At 38.6% G+C, this 21598-nt stretch overlaps 2 protein-coding genes across 3 annotated transcripts in view; one reads left to right on the top strand and one right to left on the bottom strand.

Annotated features, from left to right (window-relative positions):
* Nucleotides 1-14237, bottom strand: part of LOC107025338 (E3 ubiquitin-protein ligase UPL1) — a 17131-nt gene extending 2894 nt beyond the window's left edge. Inside the window, exons 1-11 of the mRNA XM_015226121.2 lie at nucleotides 13902-14237; nucleotides 12462-12557; nucleotides 12149-12355; nucleotides 3252-11180; nucleotides 2854-3171; nucleotides 2481-2682; nucleotides 2115-2401; nucleotides 1704-2017; nucleotides 438-1572; nucleotides 197-343; nucleotides 28-108 (exon numbers count right to left, since the gene is read on the bottom strand). Coding sequence (XP_015081607.1) covers nucleotides 28-108; nucleotides 197-343; nucleotides 438-1572; nucleotides 1704-2017; nucleotides 2115-2401; nucleotides 2481-2682; nucleotides 2854-3171; nucleotides 3252-11180; nucleotides 12149-12355; nucleotides 12462-12557; nucleotides 13902-13934 — 10749 coding nt within the window. The 5' untranslated portion in view covers nucleotides 13935-14237. The remainder of the gene's footprint in view (nucleotides 1-27; nucleotides 109-196; nucleotides 344-437; nucleotides 1573-1703; nucleotides 2018-2114; nucleotides 2402-2480; nucleotides 2683-2853; nucleotides 3172-3251; nucleotides 11181-12148; nucleotides 12356-12461; nucleotides 12558-13901) is intronic.
* A 1621-nt stretch (nucleotides 14238-15858) lies between these two features.
* On the top strand, nucleotides 15859-20659 carry LOC107023995 (poly(A)-specific ribonuclease PARN). 2 transcript variants are annotated; one of them, XM_015224858.2, is made up of 7 exons: nucleotides 15859-16291; nucleotides 17034-17164; nucleotides 17839-18167; nucleotides 18465-18578; nucleotides 18845-18971; nucleotides 19053-19323; nucleotides 19688-20659. In XM_015224858.2, the coding sequence occupies exons 1-7, from the start codon at nucleotides 15921-15923 to the stop codon at nucleotides 20490-20492; spliced, it is 2148 nt and encodes a 715-aa protein (XP_015080344.1). In that variant the 5' UTR covers nucleotides 15859-15920; the 3' UTR covers nucleotides 20493-20659. The 2 variants fall into 2 exon arrangements, with proteins under 2 accessions (XP_015080344.1, XP_027774476.1); XM_027918675.1 differs by having other exon boundaries at nucleotides 15874-16291; nucleotides 17858-18167.
* Nucleotides 20660-21598: the final 939 nt, after the last annotated feature.

The following is a 21598-nucleotide window of genomic DNA, read 5'->3' as shown; positions in this document are numbered from 1 at the left end:
GGTGTTCGAAACATTCTGTATACCGACCTCTGTTTTCTCATAAAGAATGAGTTTTTCCTCATCTGCATCCATGCTAAAAGTCAAATCTGGTATATCACTCACATCATTCTGGTATAGGAAATCAAGAAACCATCAGAAGTTCCATAGATGAAATTGTATATCAGTTACAAATTACTGCATCTTAATATAATCTCACCTCCAGCATCCACTTCAAGTTCTTATAGTAATCAGGATCGACAGCCTCTATATCATGATATGTGACCTTCACACCAAGGATATGTTTGTAGAATGACCGGGTAAAATGAACATCCAGCAACTGCCCGTCAAATAGTGCTTTGGCAACCTATAAAGAGTATCACATCAAAGGCTTGAGATTAAGATGTCAAACAAGGATAAAATTATTGCTTGGATTTTAAAATTAGTTCCAGAAGTCCTACCACACGGCCTACAAATTTGAAGTATGAGAGATGTTCAGTTTGATAAACAGAGTTTGGGTTAGGTTGGAAAGTTGCATTATTCCCAACAGTCGTAAACAGCAAGGCTCCTTTGTCAAATATGACCCTCGATAGCAATTGATACCACTCTCTCGTCAAACCACCAGCATCAATACCCTCTTCACCTTGAAAATGCACATTTAACCGTCCTTTCAGGTCTTGATTGGGTCGCATCCGCAACTGATTATAAGAATCCTCCAACACATAAGCCCGCCGAACGCTAATTCGCAGAGGACCTGAGAGGTGCTGTTCATGCTGCTGCCTTATTCTCGAGCGAAAATAAGCTCTTTTATTGTCAAAATCAATGAGTCGTGGGGCTTTCAGCATCACACAAAGTGATTTCTCCAGTAAGCCAGGGTTTTGCCTGACAAAAGCGTTAAGCAAGCGCCTATGCTTTTCCGCAAATCTTACAAATGTTACAGCACCATCTACTCTTTTATGTGAATCACCAACAGACTTGGAGGACAACTTGACTGAAGTACCGGCTAACTCTTTCACTTCTCTTGCAGTTGCATTCATATGATCTTGCTGCATAATAGAAATGTTTGCCTGAAGCTTCTCACACAGAACAAAGAAAGCCTCAATAAAAGGTAACAGACGCTGAGTTCCAGGGGGCAATGGAGAAGATACAGATGAAGCACCGGCTTCATGTATATGCTCCCCAGTGTTGGTACTTGACATAACTGAAGAAGTGCTCTGGGTGAGCTCTAACTCCATGGTGCCTATGCATTCACTCAGGCCTTCCCACAAAGGTTCTAGCGCAACATTTAACTTCCACATGATGTTATGCTCATCATGTTCTTCCTCCATAGATGTGTCTGTATTGCCATCAGCAGAAGCTGTACTTAGTGAACTAAGAGTCTGTAGTACACGAAGGACTGCAGCTCCAGCCATAGATCCAGCGCTCAATCCCAGCATGTGTGTATTCTTAAGTGTGATAAGCTCTTCCACAGCTGACTTGCTCAGCCTTTGAGTCAACTCTGAAAGTTCAGAAATGAAGAACTTCCGATGGGGAGCAGCAACTGAGGCTAGCTTCTTCAACACCTCACCCGCAAGCATGTAAACTTTATCTGAGAGCCTAAACGACATACACTAGAGGTCAGATAGTTGCAACACAACATTTATCTTTCAGAAGTGAAGAAGAAATATGAACCAAAATGGGAAATCAACGGGAAATGAAAAGATACAGCAATTTAAATAGAAAAATACCCTTCATGACCAAGAAGACAGCAAAGGTTGTGCAAATCAGAATGTGGCAGCTGCAAGAAGATGTCATGAATGATTGTGCTTCCATTGGCATCAGATGCAGGGTTGGCAGAACCAGTGCCGCTATCATCTTGAGGGGACTTTATGTCTGGCAACGCAGGATCTTTCTGTATATCACTCATAGTTTCATTGCCATCAGGATTATTAGAACCCTCTACTGTTTCATTATGAGAACGGTCTATTGTTTCTTCAGAATGAGTCTGACACTCCATCTTGGATGCAGCAGTATAGACAACTACTTGAAGGAGTCCCATGACCTACACAGTACATTCAAGGAAACAACAAATGTATCTGAATTAACTATCGTCGGACCTAAATATTTCAGTAGCATCAAAGCATTTGATCATAATCTACCTGTTCAAGATGTGCTATGCTGCGCAAAAAAAGTGGCTGGTTCAAGAGCTTCAGAAACAAAACCAATGGAATATCCCTCTTGTTAGAGCTTCTAAAAGGATTGGAGGGATCTTCTCCAACAATTTTCTCCTTGCCTTTGTCCCTCTTGTTTTCCAAACACTTCACATCTGACCACTCTGGAATAAGTGAGAGATCAAAGTAGAAAAGAAGACTGGCAACTGCAGAGTGGTTGGTAGCAAGGTAAGTTAAGATCTCCAGAATCCGCCGCAATACCAGTGGAGGAAGACCTGGAAAATGACTTAAATGGTTAGCAACAGACAATATGTAAACAGAGACCTATAACGTCACTTAAGAAGAGACAGATACCATCAAATAATTGTGATCGTCCATAAACAATGTTCGACTGACAGCCATAAAGTCTCTGTGAGTTAATGGTTGTTAAACCACCAACAGCCCCTCCAGTCTCGGGCTTGATAGCTTCAAGAAGAAGGTGGACTAGAACTGCTCTTGTACTGCTATGAGCAGACAAATTCAACAAGAGTCTTTGCAACAGACCTTTCCCAAGAGGCTGAAAACAAATATTGAATGTCTCAGTTAAAGTTGTTGAGTGCACACAGTAAAATATAAAAACCAAAATATCACAACGTCAATTACAACTCTACAGAAGCAAGCCAATTGTTTGATGACAGAAGCATTTTCATTTCAAAGGTGCTTGATCGGTTGATGTGAAGCAATTTACCTGTGCTAATCGCAAGAGGCGGATCAATGCTTTCAAGCCATGAGCATCTAAAAGTGGCTCGCCTTCAAGTTCCTTCAACTTCAAACTCTCTGAAAAAGAGGATGAAGCCCTCCGGGCAATTGTAACACCCACACCCCTGTCCATAACTGTCTGTCTGTCAAATCCCAGACCATTTCTACGACCATGAAGCCTGTGGCTGCCTCCAAACAAGCTGCGTGCTTGGTAATGACTCATAGCTCTGTCCCGAAGCATTTGCGCTTCAGCGAGTAACGTAGATGGCAATGCTGACAAAACAGCTTCTGATGATGTTAACAGAACCTGACAAACACCACAAAAAAACAATGAAGACAATGATATAACATTCAGAGGAATGGGCGGAAAACACTCTAGGTACAGACCTCTTCACGCAGATCAGCTGGAAAGGTGGCTATGATTGAGGCATTGTCCATTTCCACGGGCTGACCTTCAGCCTGCTGTACGACTCTTTGAGCACGTTGTTGGGCAAGAACTTCTGCTTGAATATCCGGAGGAAGAGCAGCTAAAAACTCTGGATCAATATCTTCAGCTGTTGGTGCTGTATAAGTTGGAGGTTGAGCCTGAGCCTGCTGCGATGCAAGAACCTCTGCCCGAAGGTCTTCAGGGAGTGCCTCTAGAAAGGTTGGGTCAATAGCATTTGCAGTAGAAGCTTCATTATTCAAACTAGTTTCATCAGTTTGACTAGCATCTTGAACTTCCTGAAGGTTCTGAGTCACTGATGGATCCTCTGGCAGAATAGGCAATGGTGGGTCACTCTCCCTTTCTGTTTCTGTACCGTGCATGTGTATATCTGTATCCTCCTGAACTACAGAAACATGATGAGCACTGGAATCCAGCATTGCTTCCCCAGATATTAAAAGTGGCTCATCAATTGCACGACCGTCTGTTACAGTGGTTGTATCATGGTTTACATCAGAAGAGGTCGCATTGCATATGTGTAAATCCCCATCAGCGGTCCTATCATGCATCGCAATGCCTTCACCTTGTATAGATGACACAGCATAACCTGCAGTTTCCTCAATGTTATCACTTGGATTTGCATTTTCTTCTCCAATCACCATGCTTCCGTGACCATCATTTGACCTGTCCAACAGTACACTTTCCATAGGATCAACAGCTTCTGGGAATTCACCTACCTGATCAGCAACAACCTCCAGATTGTATTCTTCCCTTTCACAAGACTGAACTTCAACTGGTTGACTAGATTCTTGCCCACTATTGTTATGGCGGTCATCATTTTGTTGACCAGCAGTGCTATCACCCTCCATCTGCTGTTGATTCTCACCAATTACAGGTATGTCCTGCTCTCTCTCCAGCAATCCAAGAGGAGGATTAGTAGCTGGAGCAATTCTGCTTAGTTGACAAATAAACTGCTCCTCAACCATCTGGGCAATAGCAGCAGACTGACCACCTGCTTGGGGTTGACCATCATCAGTCCACCTACCATCACCAGGCCTCCGGCCTGGAACGTGTAGAGACTCCAAACCAACAGAAAAGTCAGCCAAAGGTGGGGGTGCTGCACCAGTGAGTCTATCACTGAAAATGCTAGGCGGCACACTATCAAATGGGAGTACTGGAGAATCAAAAGTGTAGAACCGAGCTACATCCAGCCTACCAGCAGATAAGGTTTCTGAGTCTCTGGATGAGTTCCCAAGAGATGACCAGACAGGAGCAGAGTCACCAGGCTGTGATGGCCTCAAGAGGAGAGGATGTTGCAGACCAGTAACTTCAGTAACAGATTGTTCCAAATTCCTAGTTGTTTGGCGACGGCGCTCAAAGCCAAAAGTCCTGCGAAGACCAAAGAGGTCATCAACGTTCCACCCTTCAATTGTTTCACCTCCAACATTAATAAGGCTACCACTTGTTCCAGATTGCCCTAAAACTTGTAAATGGTCAAGGCCGTCCAGGGCTTCCCTCCACCTAACCTCAATAACTCGATTTTCATGAAACTCATCATCCTCTTCATCAACCATGTCATCATTGTATTCACCTCCCAGGCCAGCATCATCATGCTCTTCCCCATCTGTATCAGCCAGAGACATCAAGCCAGTGCCATCTTCAGCTATATCTTCATCCTCATCCTCACCCTCATCATCATCCTCGTCATCCTCACCCTCATCTCCCATATCATCATCTTCTTCACCCAGTTCATGATGTGCCCTATTCTCAACGTGGAAACCCATGCCAATTTGCTCTGTGTCGTTCAAAACACCATTGTCTTCCATCTCATCACGCATGTAATCCAACCCAAGCTCGAGAGGAGGATCACCTGCATTTGCTTCTTGCTCAGTTCGCAATTCTTGCACAATGGACGGGTCTGTAGTCACATTCTCATTGCTGTGATTCTCAGAAGCACTGACCGGCAGTTGCCCTGCATTTGTATCCGGAACCTCCGGCTGGCTGCTTCCATTTCCACTGGCCTCTATATGTTGAAAGGCTGATGTTGCATTCACCTGATTATCCGATCTACCATTAACGGCAGTTGTCTTTTTCTTGTTCACAGAATCAGTTTTATAAAGTTGCTCACTAGCATTGGCAGCCCTTGTTAGGCTTTCCAATGTTTTAAGAATTAGATTCACAACTTTTGGAGCATCAGGGTGATCCAAATCAATTGCTTGAAGGACACCAGATAAGGACTGGACCAATCCTCCATCTATCATGCTTTTGGCTATTTCGGGAGAACAACCAGAACCGGGTAGGTCACCTGAGGATGAGTTCTTGGACAAAATGGAGTACGCCAGATCAACAAAAGCAAGGACCTTTTTATCTGGCAATAAACTGCTACGGGCAGAGTTGCTTTCAGACTTCACAAATAAAGACAAGGCTTTCACAAGTTCATTAATAACCCTCCTACGACCTTCACTAGATCTGCCAGACAAAACTACAAGAAACCATGAAGCTTTTTCAGACAGCTTGTCTCTCCATTCATCAGGTCCTGCAGATTTATCGATTGAAAGGGGAAGAAGCCGTTGCAACACATGATGAATAATACCGCCATAACCAGGATTCTCTAGCTGATGGGGTCCCCGTAGTTGACACATCTCCAGATCCCTTCTCAGGATAACCCCAAGAGCATGTACATACATCATAAGAATGTCACTCAACAATTTGAGTACAAAAGTAACTTTAGCAAGCCCTGCTGATTTCTCAGATACACTGTCAGACTGAACCTCCCGCACCTCATCAACCTTTGATTTCCCCTTTACTCTGACTATGGGCTCATCAACCTCCATAGCACAGGCGTTTCCCACACAATCTTCAACCAATCCCTGCGTAGGAAATGCTGCTACTATTTCAAGAAGATGATCAATTACCTGAGAAATATTTGCAGGGATCTTTTTGTGGCTTTTAGAACACTTTCCTGATCCATCATGGGCTTTATTATCAGAAATTCGCACACACTCATTAGAAGCTCCAAACTCGACAGATGTTTTGCCTTTCTCTTTCTCTTTCTCCTTGTCCTTCTCTTTTGATAAGACAATGATAGATCTCCCTCCAGATGATTCCAGCTGGCAAACCGCACCTGCAGCTTTCACGAAGACTCCAGGGTCTCTACATATCACAGTTGCCATAGATGTTAAAAATGTTTTAACAGAAGTACGACCAGCATGACGACTTCCACCAAGGGTCTGACGTATCTCCATCTCCATGGCTGTTTGCAGGGTCTGAGGATCTTCAAGAAGATGCCTAACAATGGCAGATGCCATGGTGTCATATCCAGGGAAGTAACAAGATTTTGGGAGATCAAAAAGAGAAGTCATTCCTCCATTTTCAAGAAACTGAATGGCAAGAGCATGTGTTTTTGTCAAGCGTGCACACAGCTGAAGAGCAGCCTGCATAACCATGGCTGGCGCACGCTGTTTAACCAAGTCACAAGCAAAATCAAGCACCTTACCACTCTCCTCTATACTCAAATAACCAGTAGGTTTCCCAAATATTTTCTCAAAACCAACAGATGATTCATCATCCTCGGAGACTAGAGTTGACTTCTTCTCAATAACTGCTTCAGGAACTTGGGATGGGAGATGCTCTTCTAGAGATTCTGGTAAAGATGCAGCTAGTACTCTTTCAGTATCATCACCGGAGATCTTAGGCCTAGTCTGCAACAGATTAAATAAGATTAGCAGCAGTGCACTGATGCATTTAGGAACCACAATCTCATTTTCAGCTCTAGCCTTGAACTTCATCAATATCTCAAGTACCACAGAGACAATATCGTTCTTTGCCGCAATTTCCCGTATATTTTCATCTTCAGAAAGAAGCAATGCTAAAGTATGTGCTATCATACACAAGGCACCAGTGTCCCTGGAAAATTCCAGCTGGCAATCTTTCAATTGGTGAATCATATATGAAGTCACTTTTGCACGATCTTCTCCTTTGTTCCGATTACAAAGAGTCACAAGTAAATCCATCAGCGGGAAAGCCATTGAGTCGGCACTCTGAAACAACTTAATTGTTGCAGCAAGGACATCTTCAACAGGTGGTGGCTTAGTTTGTTGTTCTTCAGATAAAACCTCCACCATTTTATCAATACTGTCGGCTTTGGAAGTCTCTGATGAATTCCCAAGTGACAAGGCAAGTGCACGAGCCAACTCATCATCTTCTTGAGCGGGATCTTCAGCATGACTGAATAACCACTCCATAGCCATCTCTACACTGTTCGTTTCAACTCGTCTTAATGCCTCCTCAGCTCTTCCTCTTGAAAAGCCCATCTCAACAATGGTAGAAATAGTAGTCTCATCAGGTGGAGGAGCCATTGCACGTGGGTTTGCAGAACTTGATGACCCACTGCGATTTCGTTTCACATCCCCAACACCACAGTAGATGTAAGTTATAAGCATAATAATAGAATTAATAAACCCTGGATTACAACTGGGGAACATCTGATGGTTCCAAATAGGAAGTGTAACATCTAGAACCTGAGACTGCAGCATACGGACAAACACTTCTGCGTCTCTTGGAACAGGAAACAACCCAATAGACAAACCGACAGCAACTGGCTGAACAAGGAGCTGTGCTTGGGATGTTGAAGTTGGAGACAAGAGCAAAGCCGAATTGACAAAATATTCAAGCAAACGGCAATAACTCTGCAGAGTACCAAGAAGCCACGAACTGTGAGATAACTTGTTTTCCTCACCACTGTTTTCAGGAACCATTCCAGATGTCAGTACGGAATACGGAAGTGTCCACAACAACTGACTGGTTGCTTCAAATGTTGTTAGAAGCTCCTTAAAGGTTCCTTGGGCATAGAAATTGTTAATCATGGCCGCATAACAGGTACGACGCCTAGCATCAAATGTTAGGGTCAGCATATCATCCACAACCTTACCAAGATATCGACACTTGACAGAAGGTGGTATATCAAGCGCAGTGGCATCTGGATATCCTGAAAAACCAAGAGCCTCGAGGAAAACTTTGGCTAAGGCAGTTCCTATGCTCTTTGAAGCTGTACTTAGAGAACCTGTTTCAGTTCTCCGACGATTTGGAGATGTAAATCCTTTAACAAGAGCCACAAAGAAAGATCGCATGCTAGAAGCGAGCTTGTTCAGATTATCTAAAACCAGAACACTGGGAGGTTTTTTCTTCACCTCCTGGATTGTACTCTCCACAACACTAGGAGCAACTTCAGAATCAACTTGTAAACTTTCCAAATGCCTACTGGTCCTTCCACCACGAATTCGTGCTAACCCATGTCTACTACGACGATTAAAACCGTCACTTGAACGAATTACAGAAAGAAACTCACGTTCTGCCCCCCATTGAGTGTGAGAACTATTCCTGATAGAAACAGGATTCATGTATCTAACTGAAGGAATATTAGTCTCGTCATCACTGTCTCTACCTCCTATATTGGAAGAACCTGCTTCTACATTTTGAGGCTCTACTTCCACGTTCTGTTTCTCATCCACCTTAGAATCACAACACAAGGAAATTTGCCAAAGTACTTCCTTATATGCTCTCCCAAGATCCTTTAAGACATCAGCATCTGCAGTTCCTAACTCAGAAACCACAGTAGTACTTCCCTTCAACAAAGAATTGGAGAGAGATAAAATACCCTCAAGACTTGAAAGGTTCTTCAACAAAGTTATCCTCTTAGCCGAGTCCACCTTAACAAGCTGAGATCCTTGAATTTGAAATATAAGTTCATTTGTTACCTTCAAATGTTCTCTTAAAAACAAACAGACTGCACGAGCAAGAGAAGCAGAATGCTGTGGAGAAAAATTCTTAAATGCAACAGATAAGGTCTGACCCATAGAAACAGAAAGTGGCAAGGCAGGCAAAGCGAACAGCTGCAGAACAGCTTCAATTCCTTTCTTCTCAACGAAAATACGGCATGTATCAGAATTCTGAAGAATTGTTTCAAGCAGACGAGCAGCATTGCTTATACATTCAGGAAGAAAAGACTCTATGTTTGGTAGCAAAGAATCAGAAGATAGTTCAACATGCTCCAAACTTTTAGCCTTTTGTGAGTCTTGCTCGGGCAAAACCACACCCCTATCCTCACCTTCTGTTTCCATCGGAACAGGGTTAGAAGAACTAGGACAGTCAGATGAGGGTGTAATAGCTTCTGGAACAGATCCAAGTTTTGCAATCTCCTTCAAGATCTCAATCATAGTTTCCACTCCAGGTCCACGCAACGAAGAGGTATGCCGCATTAGTTCATCCAGGCCACTAGACAAAGATCCAGTAGTATCTCCACTAAGGGCTCTGACGTATGTTTTTGAAGTGAATATTTTTACAAAACACCTCAAAGCATTGCGATCTTTCACAGCCTGAAGACCATTGTTATTCAAGCACAATGCATCTAAACACTGAGGTATGCAGGTGATAGCTTCTGCAGAGCAAACAACCCCATCCATAATGGCATCAATGAAGGCAGAAGGAAGACCAGCTGCTTCCAATACAGGGAAGCAGGTGGGATCTTTGTGAATAAGATCACTCATCACAGTTGCAGCAAGATGAAACACGCCTCCACCAAAATCCTTAGCTCTTCTGAAGATTATGCTCAAGCATTGAGGCAACAAACTCTCCTCTGAACCATAAATACGAGCAGTGGTTCCAGGAGCATAGGTTCCCAAAGATATGGCACGTAGTAAAGCTTTCATCAGTAATCGCCGATGATAAGCAACCAACACATCAGAATAAAGTGACTGCGTGCTGTCTGGCTCGGAAGAAGTACCAGCAACAATCTGTGAACTATTAAAGTCAGAACTTTCGAGATCACTACTAGCAGTTGCCAGCTTTACACCATTTTCAACACGAGAAACTTCCACATTAAGGCGTGCTATGGTGTCATCCAAACCTCCCAAATCTCTGAATAGTGCAGCAGCTGGATTACTATAATCCATAAATGCCTCTAGAACATGAACAGCCATGCTAACTAAATGCAAGTGTTGAGGATCCGTATCTTTAAGTAGCGGTAGAAGAGTAGGGATGAACCCTGCTTCTCGCATTGCTGAGCACCCAGATGAAGATGAGACCAAAATGGTAACAAGAGATAACAAAGCCTCAGCAAAAAGAACAGACCATTTTGAGGAGTTGCTAACAATGGAATCAATGGCCTTTTGCATAAGGCTGGAAAGAATGCCACGATGCCCCCCAGATGTTACCGCTGTCAACACACTTGGCTGGCGTGACCGATCTTGACAGAGAGCAACCAAGGAAACCAGACCCAAAATTCTAATCTTCTCAGGAACCGCATCTTCATAGCTTAATAAGGTAACCAACTCACTAATGAACTCTGGTTCACTATTGAAGAATGACACCAAATCATCTGAATCACTGCATGCTTGAACAAGAACTATAAATGCATAGAGGCGTATGCAAGTGTACTGCTGTCGAGAAGCTGAGGAACTGAATGCCCTAGCATACCGCAATCTTGTCAAAAGAGGAAACCTCAAACTAGGAGGAACCTTGTACTGCAAGACTAAACTGTTCAAAAGTTCAAGATCTGACTCTTTTCTGTTGTCAATGTCAGGCAAATGGATGATTTGTAAACCAATGGGAGCATTGGACTCATCTGAAGATTCAGTAGCATAGAATTCAAAATGTAAGGTGCGGCCTAACTCATTAGCACTTGTATCAGAGCTGTCCTGCAGAGCACAAGCAATTAACCCAAGGCCTTCTTCTTTTCCTCCCCAACCCTGTGCAAGAGCGAACAGCTTTGAATTAAGAGAAGCATCTCTAATGACATATTTCCCTATTGTTTTCTTCAAAAAGGCAGCCAAAGTTTGCAAACACGCCTCAACCACATCCGCATCGGTGGAAGCAAGCAACGCTGACAAGTGATGCTGCACCACCAAGAGAAAAAAAAAGAGCAAAAGTTTAAATTCAAAACAATATAAAATTTTGTACTGTGCGTAGGGAATATTATTAAAACACCAAGAACTACATATGTTCAGAAACTAAAACTGAATAATCACCCTTAGGCATATAAGTTCATCAACAATACCACCACAAAATGTGCCACTTCTAACCTATGTATATCCTTTTTACTTCGCTAAGCATAAGATGAAAAGTTTAACAACCCCTTATCTTTGCATCCACTGCTCACGTGGTACGTACTAAGGAAAAGACAGATAAATAACTCCACATATCTAAAGATAGGAAAGGTACATCTGATACAAACCTGTCCCCAAAAAGAAACCACAATACAACAAGACATGCAAGGAAATAGAGCCAGGAAACATTACCTTCACTAGTTTTATACCAATTGGTGACTAGAAAAAAACTAATTGGCTCGCCAATGTCTATGAACTTCAGAGAGTATTTTATGACAAGGTAAATGATTTTAAATTCCATAGCTTATATCCTTGCATTACGCCATTGGATGATGTAACTCCATTTTTTATTTTACCAAAAATACATGTTTGCTATCGTTGTAAAAGATCCTAGTGACTCCATATTTGCTATTCTCCAAAAGCATCCTCCACTAATCCGCCTTGTTTCATTTCAATAGTGAAAATGGAGTACCAAATATTTATTTTATTAACAAATTATAAATTCTTTTATGACCTAAGAATAATGCTGAGCATTTAACACTAGATGAGAAAATAATGATTCAATAGTAATCAAGATTTGCAACAAGAACAATCCAACGCTTAACCATAGAGTTAATGTAGAGCACACTAACTTCGAATTACAAAGAAGAGGGCAACATGCAGACTCACAGACATTATATGCCAATACGTATATTCTTTTACCAGAATAAAATCAGGAGCAACAAAATGAAAAGAGTCGCTTTAGGCATCTTCAGTACCTCATATGAGCTATAGAAATGCTTATTTGTGCAGTTCTCCAATATTATCCTTATAACACGAAGGACCTGGAGGACAGCTTCCCTTGGAAACTGAGGATCAGATTCCAAAAAGTGGTCATCAAATTGCAAATCCTTCCTATACTTGATGTATTTCTCAAAAAATGTATCAAAGTGATTAAACAGGTCAACCCAATGATAAAAATCACCCTGCATACACAAGAATAAGAACAAGAAAATAAATTAAGAAAGGAGAAGACGTGCCAAAGGGGGGAATAGTATAATATCTTCAACATATACATAAACAGATAGGTACCTTATCGAACTCCCAAACAAAACTTTTCAGGGGTTCTTCTATATTCTCTAATGGAGTAGCAGTGATGCTACTGATAAATGTTCGGATCTTTGGAGGCTGAAAAAGGAAGGGCAAAAACAAATTTGATCAGTGCACATTTAAATTACTTTTAAGCAGTACATGTTAAACATAACTGCCTGCCCAATTCGAAACAGCATCACAAAATCAACAATGAAACATAGTGCTTCGAGATAACGTCTTTCCCTAAGTTACTCAACTAAACTTCTGAACTTTGATTAATGAATCCAGGCTGGAGAACATTAATGAGCAAACATCATCAAAATTACATCTTGGCAACTACAAATAAAAGAAGATTTTGGGATGCTAAGTCCAAAATTCTGCCTGACAGCCCTGACTATGCAATTTCTATGATTAGTATATTGTTGGTGTCTTTGAAGTTCAAAATGCAGATATCCAAAATCAAATCAGCAATCGCACCAAATCAGAATTTGAGAATCGCTGTGATTTCAAAAGAAAAAGGGAATGTTGTTCAAATTACTAAATGTGCATATAAAACATTATTAACCGCCATGCGAGTATCAGGAATTAATGCCTAACAAAAAAAAATTTAGATAGTCTTGGTTTACTAGAAGATACACTAACAAAAAACAGACTAGCTTTTATTCACTGGAGTATTAAGTTTACACTAACAGAATCAGATTGATCTCTATGGGGCAAGACTTTTCTCTTTGCCAGTGAAAGAAATAGCTGCATAAAAATCAACCTTCTGCCTATTTGACCACAGGTACTTCACACCGGTCCCCATGGTGCCAGTATCAAAAGAAGACCCCTTGGGCTCCAACCGCGGCTGCGGGTTTTTCTTGACATCAAAAAAAGAAACTCCAGAAAACCATAAACTTATAACATATCACTCAATCAACTACTCCACGATACCGAAACACTCCAGCTATAGGTTACATCAATAAGCCTATACCATATCAATCAATCAACTATTCCATAAACCTCCAGAACATACATTCAAAAAATTCTAAGCATACACATCTAGTTAGATTAAACAAACTATTGACAAAATTCAGCTCACTATATCTAAAAAAATCAATTTACCTCAAATTAGTATGATCAGACATTAAAAAATATCACACATACAAAAAAAATCAAACTCCAACACTTCACACCAGTCACCATGGTGTCAGTACCACAAAATAAACCTCTTGAGCTCCAACCAGTTAAACAGTTAATAACATATCAATCAATCATAGCTATAACATATCAATCAACCAAGCTTCATAACATACAATCAAAAAAAAAAAATCCAAGCACACATTTTTAGTTATATTAAACAAAATTCAACTCGCAAACCTAAAAAAACACCGAACAATCACGCTTCGAATCAATTCACGTATGATCAAAAAATCAAAAACATATACATATATCACTTACCACTTCTACAGCCCTCCTTCGCTTTAACTTCATGTTTATATCAACCAAGTGATAAAACCATTGGCGAATTGAGAAGAAAAAACTGTTGAAAACAGGGCGAGAATGGATCCAATGAAATCGATCAAAGGTATGAAGGGTTTTTTGTAAGGATCAAAATTGATATATGTAAGTTTTCGATTGGATAAACACAAATTGGGGCAATGAGGTTTTATGAAGATCGAAGCGATTTCTAGGGTTTTCGAGAAGGGGTTTTTGGTTAAACGATTGGTAACTGAGGATCGCGGAGAGATAGAGGAGAAAATTGAAGAAAGCTGTGGAGTGTTGCCACTTGCTTTCCTATATATATACGAATTCCAAACAATTTTGAGGAAAATAAATTAATTAAATTTTTATTTTCTGTTTTGTATTTGTGATGAATGTGGATAGAAATTCAGAAATATTAAACTATAGGGTAAGGATTTGTTGATAATTTTTTTTTTTTTTTTACTTTATATATAGATGAATATTCTATAATAGGTATATCGTGGTTTTTTAGGAATGAAAAATATTATTTTATTTTTGATATTATATAATGTTTTTATTTGAATTCGTTGATATAATTTATTATTTAAGATCAAATTCGAAATATGTAATTAGAGACAAAATACTTATCGTTCTATTGAAATTTGAGGTGATTATGTTATTTTCACACAGGGGTATGTATTCGGTTTTTCGGTTCGGTTTTATATTATTCGGTTTGGGTTTTTGGTTTTTGGTTTTAAAGAAGTGTAATCCAATCCAAACCAAAATAAATTTGGTTTGGTTTTTCTCTTTTTGGTTTGGACTTTTTCGGTTTGGTTAATCGATTATGATAATAATTAGAAACATAACAAAGTTATATTTGCAATTATATATATATATATAATATTTAATCACAAGTAAAACATAAAACACAGTACTTAAAAGTATATCAATTATAGATGTCGAAACATAAGAAAATAAACTAAATCATAATGAAAAAAATAACTAAAAATAGGTGATTAACTCCAACTTAATTCTAAATATTATATAGTGAGTATCACCGAATACTAAATAGTGTTTTTAAAGTTGGACATGTCTTATGTGGTACACTGTTAATATTGACATATGTTATGTGATATTGTTAAGAATTGAATTTTTTCTAAGAATAAAATAAATAAATATAAGTATCATTAAGAACTATGTAAAAAGATATTCTTCAAAGGAGGAGTGGTATATAGTATAGATTATGCAGACATATAAAGAATTGAAAAATAATTTTTTATGAAGAAATACATTTGCTTTTTATAATGCACTTTTAATATATTGTATATAACACATGGGTTCTCTTTATAGAAAATGAATCAATAATAATTAATAACATTTTTTTAGTATATGATATATCTTATGAATTAATCATCAATGATATTGGATATTGCACAATATGCATTATATAGATATCATTAAGGATTAAAGAGTGTTTTTTATTTAAAAAGGTTTGAGTCAATATTTGATAATATTGTATCATATATTAGAACTGAAAAAATATTTAGTAGTATATGCTTAAGCTTTTATGTTGAATTCGAGGTACATTAACACAATTATTGAGGTTGATTTTTGATTTTTCAAGAGTTATTATGAAGGTGTTTTGATCGAAAGATGATTTATCCTTAAAGAGAAGTTGTATGAGTCTCGTTACAAAATAACGTTGATTGAACTGATTCTAAATTGCTTAAGGTTACCTTAGGATGATCCATATTCGAGGACGCTTACACCTAAGTCCTCACTAAAGAAATATTTACTATTATCTCACAATCTTTATTGATATACGTGGTGGTCGATAGTTATTCAAAGGCTTAATAAATAAGCTTAAATTATAATCATAAGGATGTTTTAATTCTAAAAAATAAAATAGATGAATAAAAATTAATTTAGATATTTTTGTATTTTACAATTTTCTCCAAAAAGAAAAAAAAAAGGGACCTTCATCCCTAAGCTACGAACCGAAGGACTAAGCAAAGAATGAAGAAGCTGTGTATGTGGAAATCTTTATCAACTACGCGCCATTTATCCCACGCTCCGACCACCATTTTCACTACGCGCCGCCGCACACTCTCTTCATCTTCTTCCTTCGATATTAAGAATGTTACCAAATCAAACTTCGAATCAGCTCTCAAGGACCTTCGAGGTCTTCTACGGGACGCCGATTTCGTAGCTGTAGACTTGGAAATGACCGGAGTCACCAGTGCTCCTTGGAGAGAATCATTCGATTACGACCGGTATGATATTAGCTACCTCAAAGTTAAGGACTCCGCCGAGAAGTTCGCCGTTGTTCAGTTCGGCGTTTGTCCCTTCCGGTGGGATCCTCACAGGCAATCCTTTATCGCTCATCCGTAAGTTTTCGCTCATCCTTCTTGTGTTTTGTTCGGTGAAGCATACATAGAATCCCACTCAACTTATTTAGAACTGATCTTCTAGTGTTTCTCTGAATGATATAAAGGATAAGTATAGTTTACTGCAACTTATTTGAATTTGATGCTTAGTTAATTGATTGATGTCTTTTGTCCTAGTGAATTCTTTATGAACAAAGAAATTGATTTGTTTTAACCGAAAGTGAAATGTCAATTTTTGTGGAAAACCGTTTATCACAAGGAGAAGCTTATCTTAGAGCCTAGACGATGACACTGAAGCACACATCAAGTGCGACAAAACACTCGACGTGTTTTGAGCCTTGCTTCAGGGCTTATGGCGTCTTTTACCATACTGTGAGAACCGTCGGCATTTTTTATGATTGAGCCTGTTTGTCCAAGTAGGGAGCTCATGTGAGCATTTCAGTGTCGAGAGATGGAAAAGTTTGTTTCTTTTGCTTTTGATGAAATACAAATCATCACCTGTTTAGCAGCAACCTATATGTTTGACTTTGAGATGTTGCATATTGCATTTTCTGTATCAATGCTTTTTTAGGATGGTAACATATCTGCAATGTCAATATCAAGTCCGCTCTATTTGGGTGTTCTGCTCAATACGGGCAGAGTAAATGTGTTTTTTCAAGGGGACGAGCAGCATAGATTGTCTTTATCGGTTAATGTTACATTTTGAATTTTCAAATCTGATACTCTTATTTCTCTTTGGCAGACACAACTTCTACATATTCCCACGGCAAGAAATTCCTGGTAGCAACCAATCCATTGAGTTCCTTTGCCAGACAACATCACTTGATTTCTTGGCAAAATACCAGTTTGATTTCAATCTGTGCATACGTGAAGGTAGTCCTTAACACCTTCATTTGCTCTCTTGGACAACTTAATGAGATCATATCATGTTGTGATTTGGCAATTTTATATAGCTGCTAGTTTCAACTTATATGAGTTCACATCTGCTTGTCTGAGTCATATGAGGTAGGTCCGAACTCTGACTGAACTTGTCTACAAGCCTATGACTCAAGTTGTGATGGCGATCCTGAGATTTGGTATACCAAATCAGTTTAAGTATCTTGCTATATTTTGGGTTTTAACTTTTTCATCTTACCAAGATCTCCAGCGACTATAATTAAAAAGAAAGGTTTAACTATCAAATCATGAATACCAGCAAACCCATATCAACTTTTAATTGGTATCATGGACTTGTACGTTTACCCAGAAGAACAAATATGAAATTCATTTATTCATATAAAATTCCTTTGGAAGTACATTGTTTTACTAGTTAGTTACCACCAATATCATCAGATTTATCTCCATGTAGCGTTCTGATACTGTCAAATTTGGTTAGTGAGGTGTTTATACTTTGTTCATTTTGAAGCATTTAGGATTTTAAATTTCCAGACTAGGTCACTATTTAGATTTTTACAAGAGTTATGTACACATTGAGTTTCAGTTTTGCTAGCTCAATTATATCTTCATTTGTTTTATTTTTGAGATTTTACACTTCTATGTAATCTCAGGAATCTCTTATTTATCCAGAAGCCAAGAAAAGGAGGCACTGGAACGTATAAGTTCAATATACATGGATGAATCATCAGATTCCGTGTTTGGCCTGAGTGAAGATGCAGACTTCCCACTGGTTAGGATGGCAGATGTTCTATTTGCTGAGAGAATGAAGAACACAATAAGGGAATGGCGTGATAGTTTGTTAAGCAAGGGAAGCAGTAGCTCTGAAATTAAACAAATATCAACTGCTCCAGGTCAGAGATTTCAAATGGTTTTCTTCAAGACACGTCCAGGCATTGCCCTTAGTGATTTTACTTCTCGACAACTAAGGGTGATCAGAGCGGTAACGAGCTCCTCTTCCATTTCATTCTTTTATTTTTGTACTATAATCAACTTATGGTGTGAGACCGTGAGAGCATCTTTGTTTATCCAATGTTAGCAACCGGTCACTTTTTGTCTAAAGGTCTGTATAAGAGGAAGCATTCTTTTTATTTAAGCAGGAGGTAATCACTTACCTGGCAATAGTATCAGTTAAACCTTTTCTTTGTTCTTCGGAAATTCCTCAGAAATGAGTGAGGTGCTAAAGTATATAGGAGTTGATATGATATTGATGATTGACTTGGTGAACTTGAAAATGCAGATCACTAAAAAGCATTTCAAAGATCTCGCCTATATCCGAGTAGCAGGTGAATCAACATCTCCACAGCAATTGATTGTCTATACAGATTCCAATGATGACAGAGATCTACTGATGGTAAGGCATGAAGGCTTTGATCATAAAGAAATTCTTGTTGAAACATGATATGGATGCAATGAATACATTTGTGACTGTTGCTGTGCTTTTCCAATTTCTTTTAGAATCTATGAGTACTTGTAATAAGCTTCTTTGTTTATTAACTGCTGTTATTCGTATCATTTTTTTCCCAATATGAGATCTATTCTCTTCATTTTCTCCAATATAAGTGACTCCTCATCTTGATTGCATCTCATCAAAGCTATTTATGTCTTAATATCAAGTAGAAAGAGGTGAAGGATGGCCTTCGTAAAGAAGCGGAAATGAAGGTCGAATCTGCTGTTGGATTTCGACATGTTATTGATCTTCTTTCATCAGAGAAAAAGTTGATTATCGGTCACAATTGCTTTCTTGGTAAATATTTCCTTTTTGACTTGTGGAGAGGCTACATTATGTATTTCAAGTTTTGCTCAACACTTTATACAATGAATGCAGATGTGGCACATATGTACAGTAAATTCATTGGTCCACTACCTTCAACAGCTGAGGATTATGTATCTTCCCTTCAGAAGCTCTTTCCTACCATTGTGGACACCAAGATACTCTTGAATGCAAACGGTGTTTTTCGACAGACTTTAAATAAAAGCAACACCTCACTATCCAGAGCATTTGTCTCTATCTGTCCTCATATTGCTTTAGGTATCAAAACATCTAGTTTGGCTGATAGACCGTGTGTAGAAGTGGAGGTTCAAGTAGATGAAAAAAGGTTACCACCAATCCTACACTACTCTTGAGAATCTACATGATGCAATTTGTTATTTCACTACGTGCTTACCATTTCCATTTGCCCGACTGTTTCTAGCTTGGCAATTGATTTTGATCTACATCTTTTACGCACATCTTTCTTTTTCTCCTGTTGGAATTCTGTATGCATATGACACTGTGATGTTATGTGTGTCTCAACTGTGTTTGCTTTGCATCTTTGGTCTATTTGATTAGGATTGTGAAGAAAAATTTTCGCCTCTTTCAGCACTCCTATAGCATTAACCTATTGAGCCGCATCTCGATTTATAAATCAAAATGAACAATGTGAATAATCCTTGTCACTAACTTTTTAAGTTGATTTGCAGATCCTCGAACTGGAACTCAGGAGCCAAGCATGAAGCTGGCTATGATGCATTCATGACTGGATGCATTTTTGCACAGGCGTGCAATCATCTAGGCATTGATTTCACCCTCCATGTGCTTGCTGGAGATTCAGCGAAGGAGACAAAGCTTCAGAATTATATCAATCGCCTTTACCTTAGCTGGGTTAGTGGTAACGTCATTGATCTAAGTAGTGGGAAATGTACACCAGACTCCTCAGCTTCTAGCAACCTCAAAAGTCGGTACCAGGATATCTCATTTCCTAGCATCATTCTGTTGTGGGGATTGCCATCTAAACTAAAAGCTAGGGAGATAAAAGCTTGTATAACACAAGCCTTTGGCCCAAATTCTGTTTCTTCTGTCTACCACTTGGATGAAAGCGCCGTCTTTATTCAGTTTAGCAAGCCAGAACTGGTTTCTAAGTTTCTAGAAATGAAGGACACTCTAAGTAGGAACAGTGATCCAATTTCCGTGTTGCATCCTCTTTCAAATATTCTCAACGGGGAATACACTCATGCAGCTACCTACGATGTATATAAACAAATATGCAGTTCATCCATCTCAAAGAAATTATTTGCAGATCAGGCTGAAGCTATTGGTATCAAACACAAAACAGTGTCTTCTAGGGGAGATGGAGGTAAAAAGGGAAACCAGGTATGTGTTGAGGAAACAGAAGTTAGCATGTTCGATGAGAAAGCAGATGATCTGATGAGTTCACCATATGGCTGTTCTGGAACAGATCGATCAATGGAGTCTTTTTATCTAGATGAAGTTCTGGCAAGCAAATAGGAGTAGTTATGCCTTCCTAGTTTATGTATCATCATATCATGTATATGTAAATCATTTTTGGCCATATTTGTTTCTCTGATACCTACAGCAGCATGTATAGTGAGATTGTGTAACACACATTATCAAGGATCATTCTAATCAAGTCAATTTTTATTTTTCTTATTTAAGTTTATTAACTTGTCAGTTGTGGTTTATTAATGTTGTTGGTTTTGCTGATTTCAAAGTATGTGTGCTAATGTTAATGTTATTTCGTCCTATTTTAACAAAATTGAAGGATACTTCCTTGATCCATATTAGTTGTTAATATTACTAAAAAGTACTCATTTTGAAATACTTGTCAATTTTCAAAATTTAGTCCTCTAAAAATTAATTGTTATTCATATTAGTTGTTAATATTATTGAAAATACTCATTTGGAAATGCTTATCAATTTATAAAATATTATTTTTCTTAAAATTAATTGTTTTTGAAAGTAAACCATATTGATTACATTGAAGAGAGTTAAAGAATAAATGAGTATAACCACTTCTCATTTATCATTTCTTAAATAATACGTAAAAGAGAAATATAACAGAATAGAGTATTCCCAACTTCTTAATATTTTTTCTAGTCATAATATATAAACGTATTTTTTAACTTGGTCTCATTTGATATTTATGTTCTTCAATTTTAAGTTTGTACAAGTAAATACTCAAACTTTTATAGAGTTGAACAAGTAGATACACATGTTTACATGACAAGTAGCGTTCTGCGTGGCGATTGTAGGACGTGTGTGTTTACTTGTTCAACTTTATACAAATTCAGTGTCTTACTTGTACAGAACTAAAATTAAACCATATAGATGTCTGTTAAGGCCAAGTTAAAGGCATATTTATGTATTAAGCCTTTTTTTTTCGACTCAAATTTCAAATTTTTTCACCCTCTTTCACTCTTAACCAAATAAAACTCTGTTTCACTATTAAATGATGTTCAGACCTTGGATGCTTATGCAAAAGAGTGTCACAACAAGTCACTATCTTTAACACTAGAAATAGATAAAGTATGATATAATTTTTGCTTTGAAGGTTCATTATCATCAATACTAGTTCCATGTATATTCAGTATATA

This window comes from Solanum pennellii, chromosome 7, assembly GCF_001406875.1.
Source record: "Solanum pennellii chromosome 7, SPENNV200".
NCBI lineage: Eukaryota > Viridiplantae > Streptophyta > Magnoliopsida > Solanales > Solanaceae > Solanum > Solanum pennellii.
The sequence above is the reverse complement of the archived record's forward strand: the minus strand, read 5'-3'. Positions and strand labels throughout refer to the sequence as shown.

Excerpts from the sequence above, each read along its gene's own strand:
- LOC107023995 (XM_015224858.2), top strand. The coding sequence starts at position 15,921 with ATGAAGAAGCTGTGTATGTGGAAATCTTTATCAACTACGCGCCATTTA. Across the intron at positions 18,579-18,844 it reads ATGACAGAGATCTACTGATG|AAAGAGGTGAAGGATGGCCT; the intron begins GTAAGGCATGAA and ends AATATCAAGTAG. Across the intron at positions 18,972-19,052 it reads CGGTCACAATTGCTTTCTTG|ATGTGGCACATATGTACAGT; the intron begins GTAAATATTTCC and ends CAATGAATGCAG.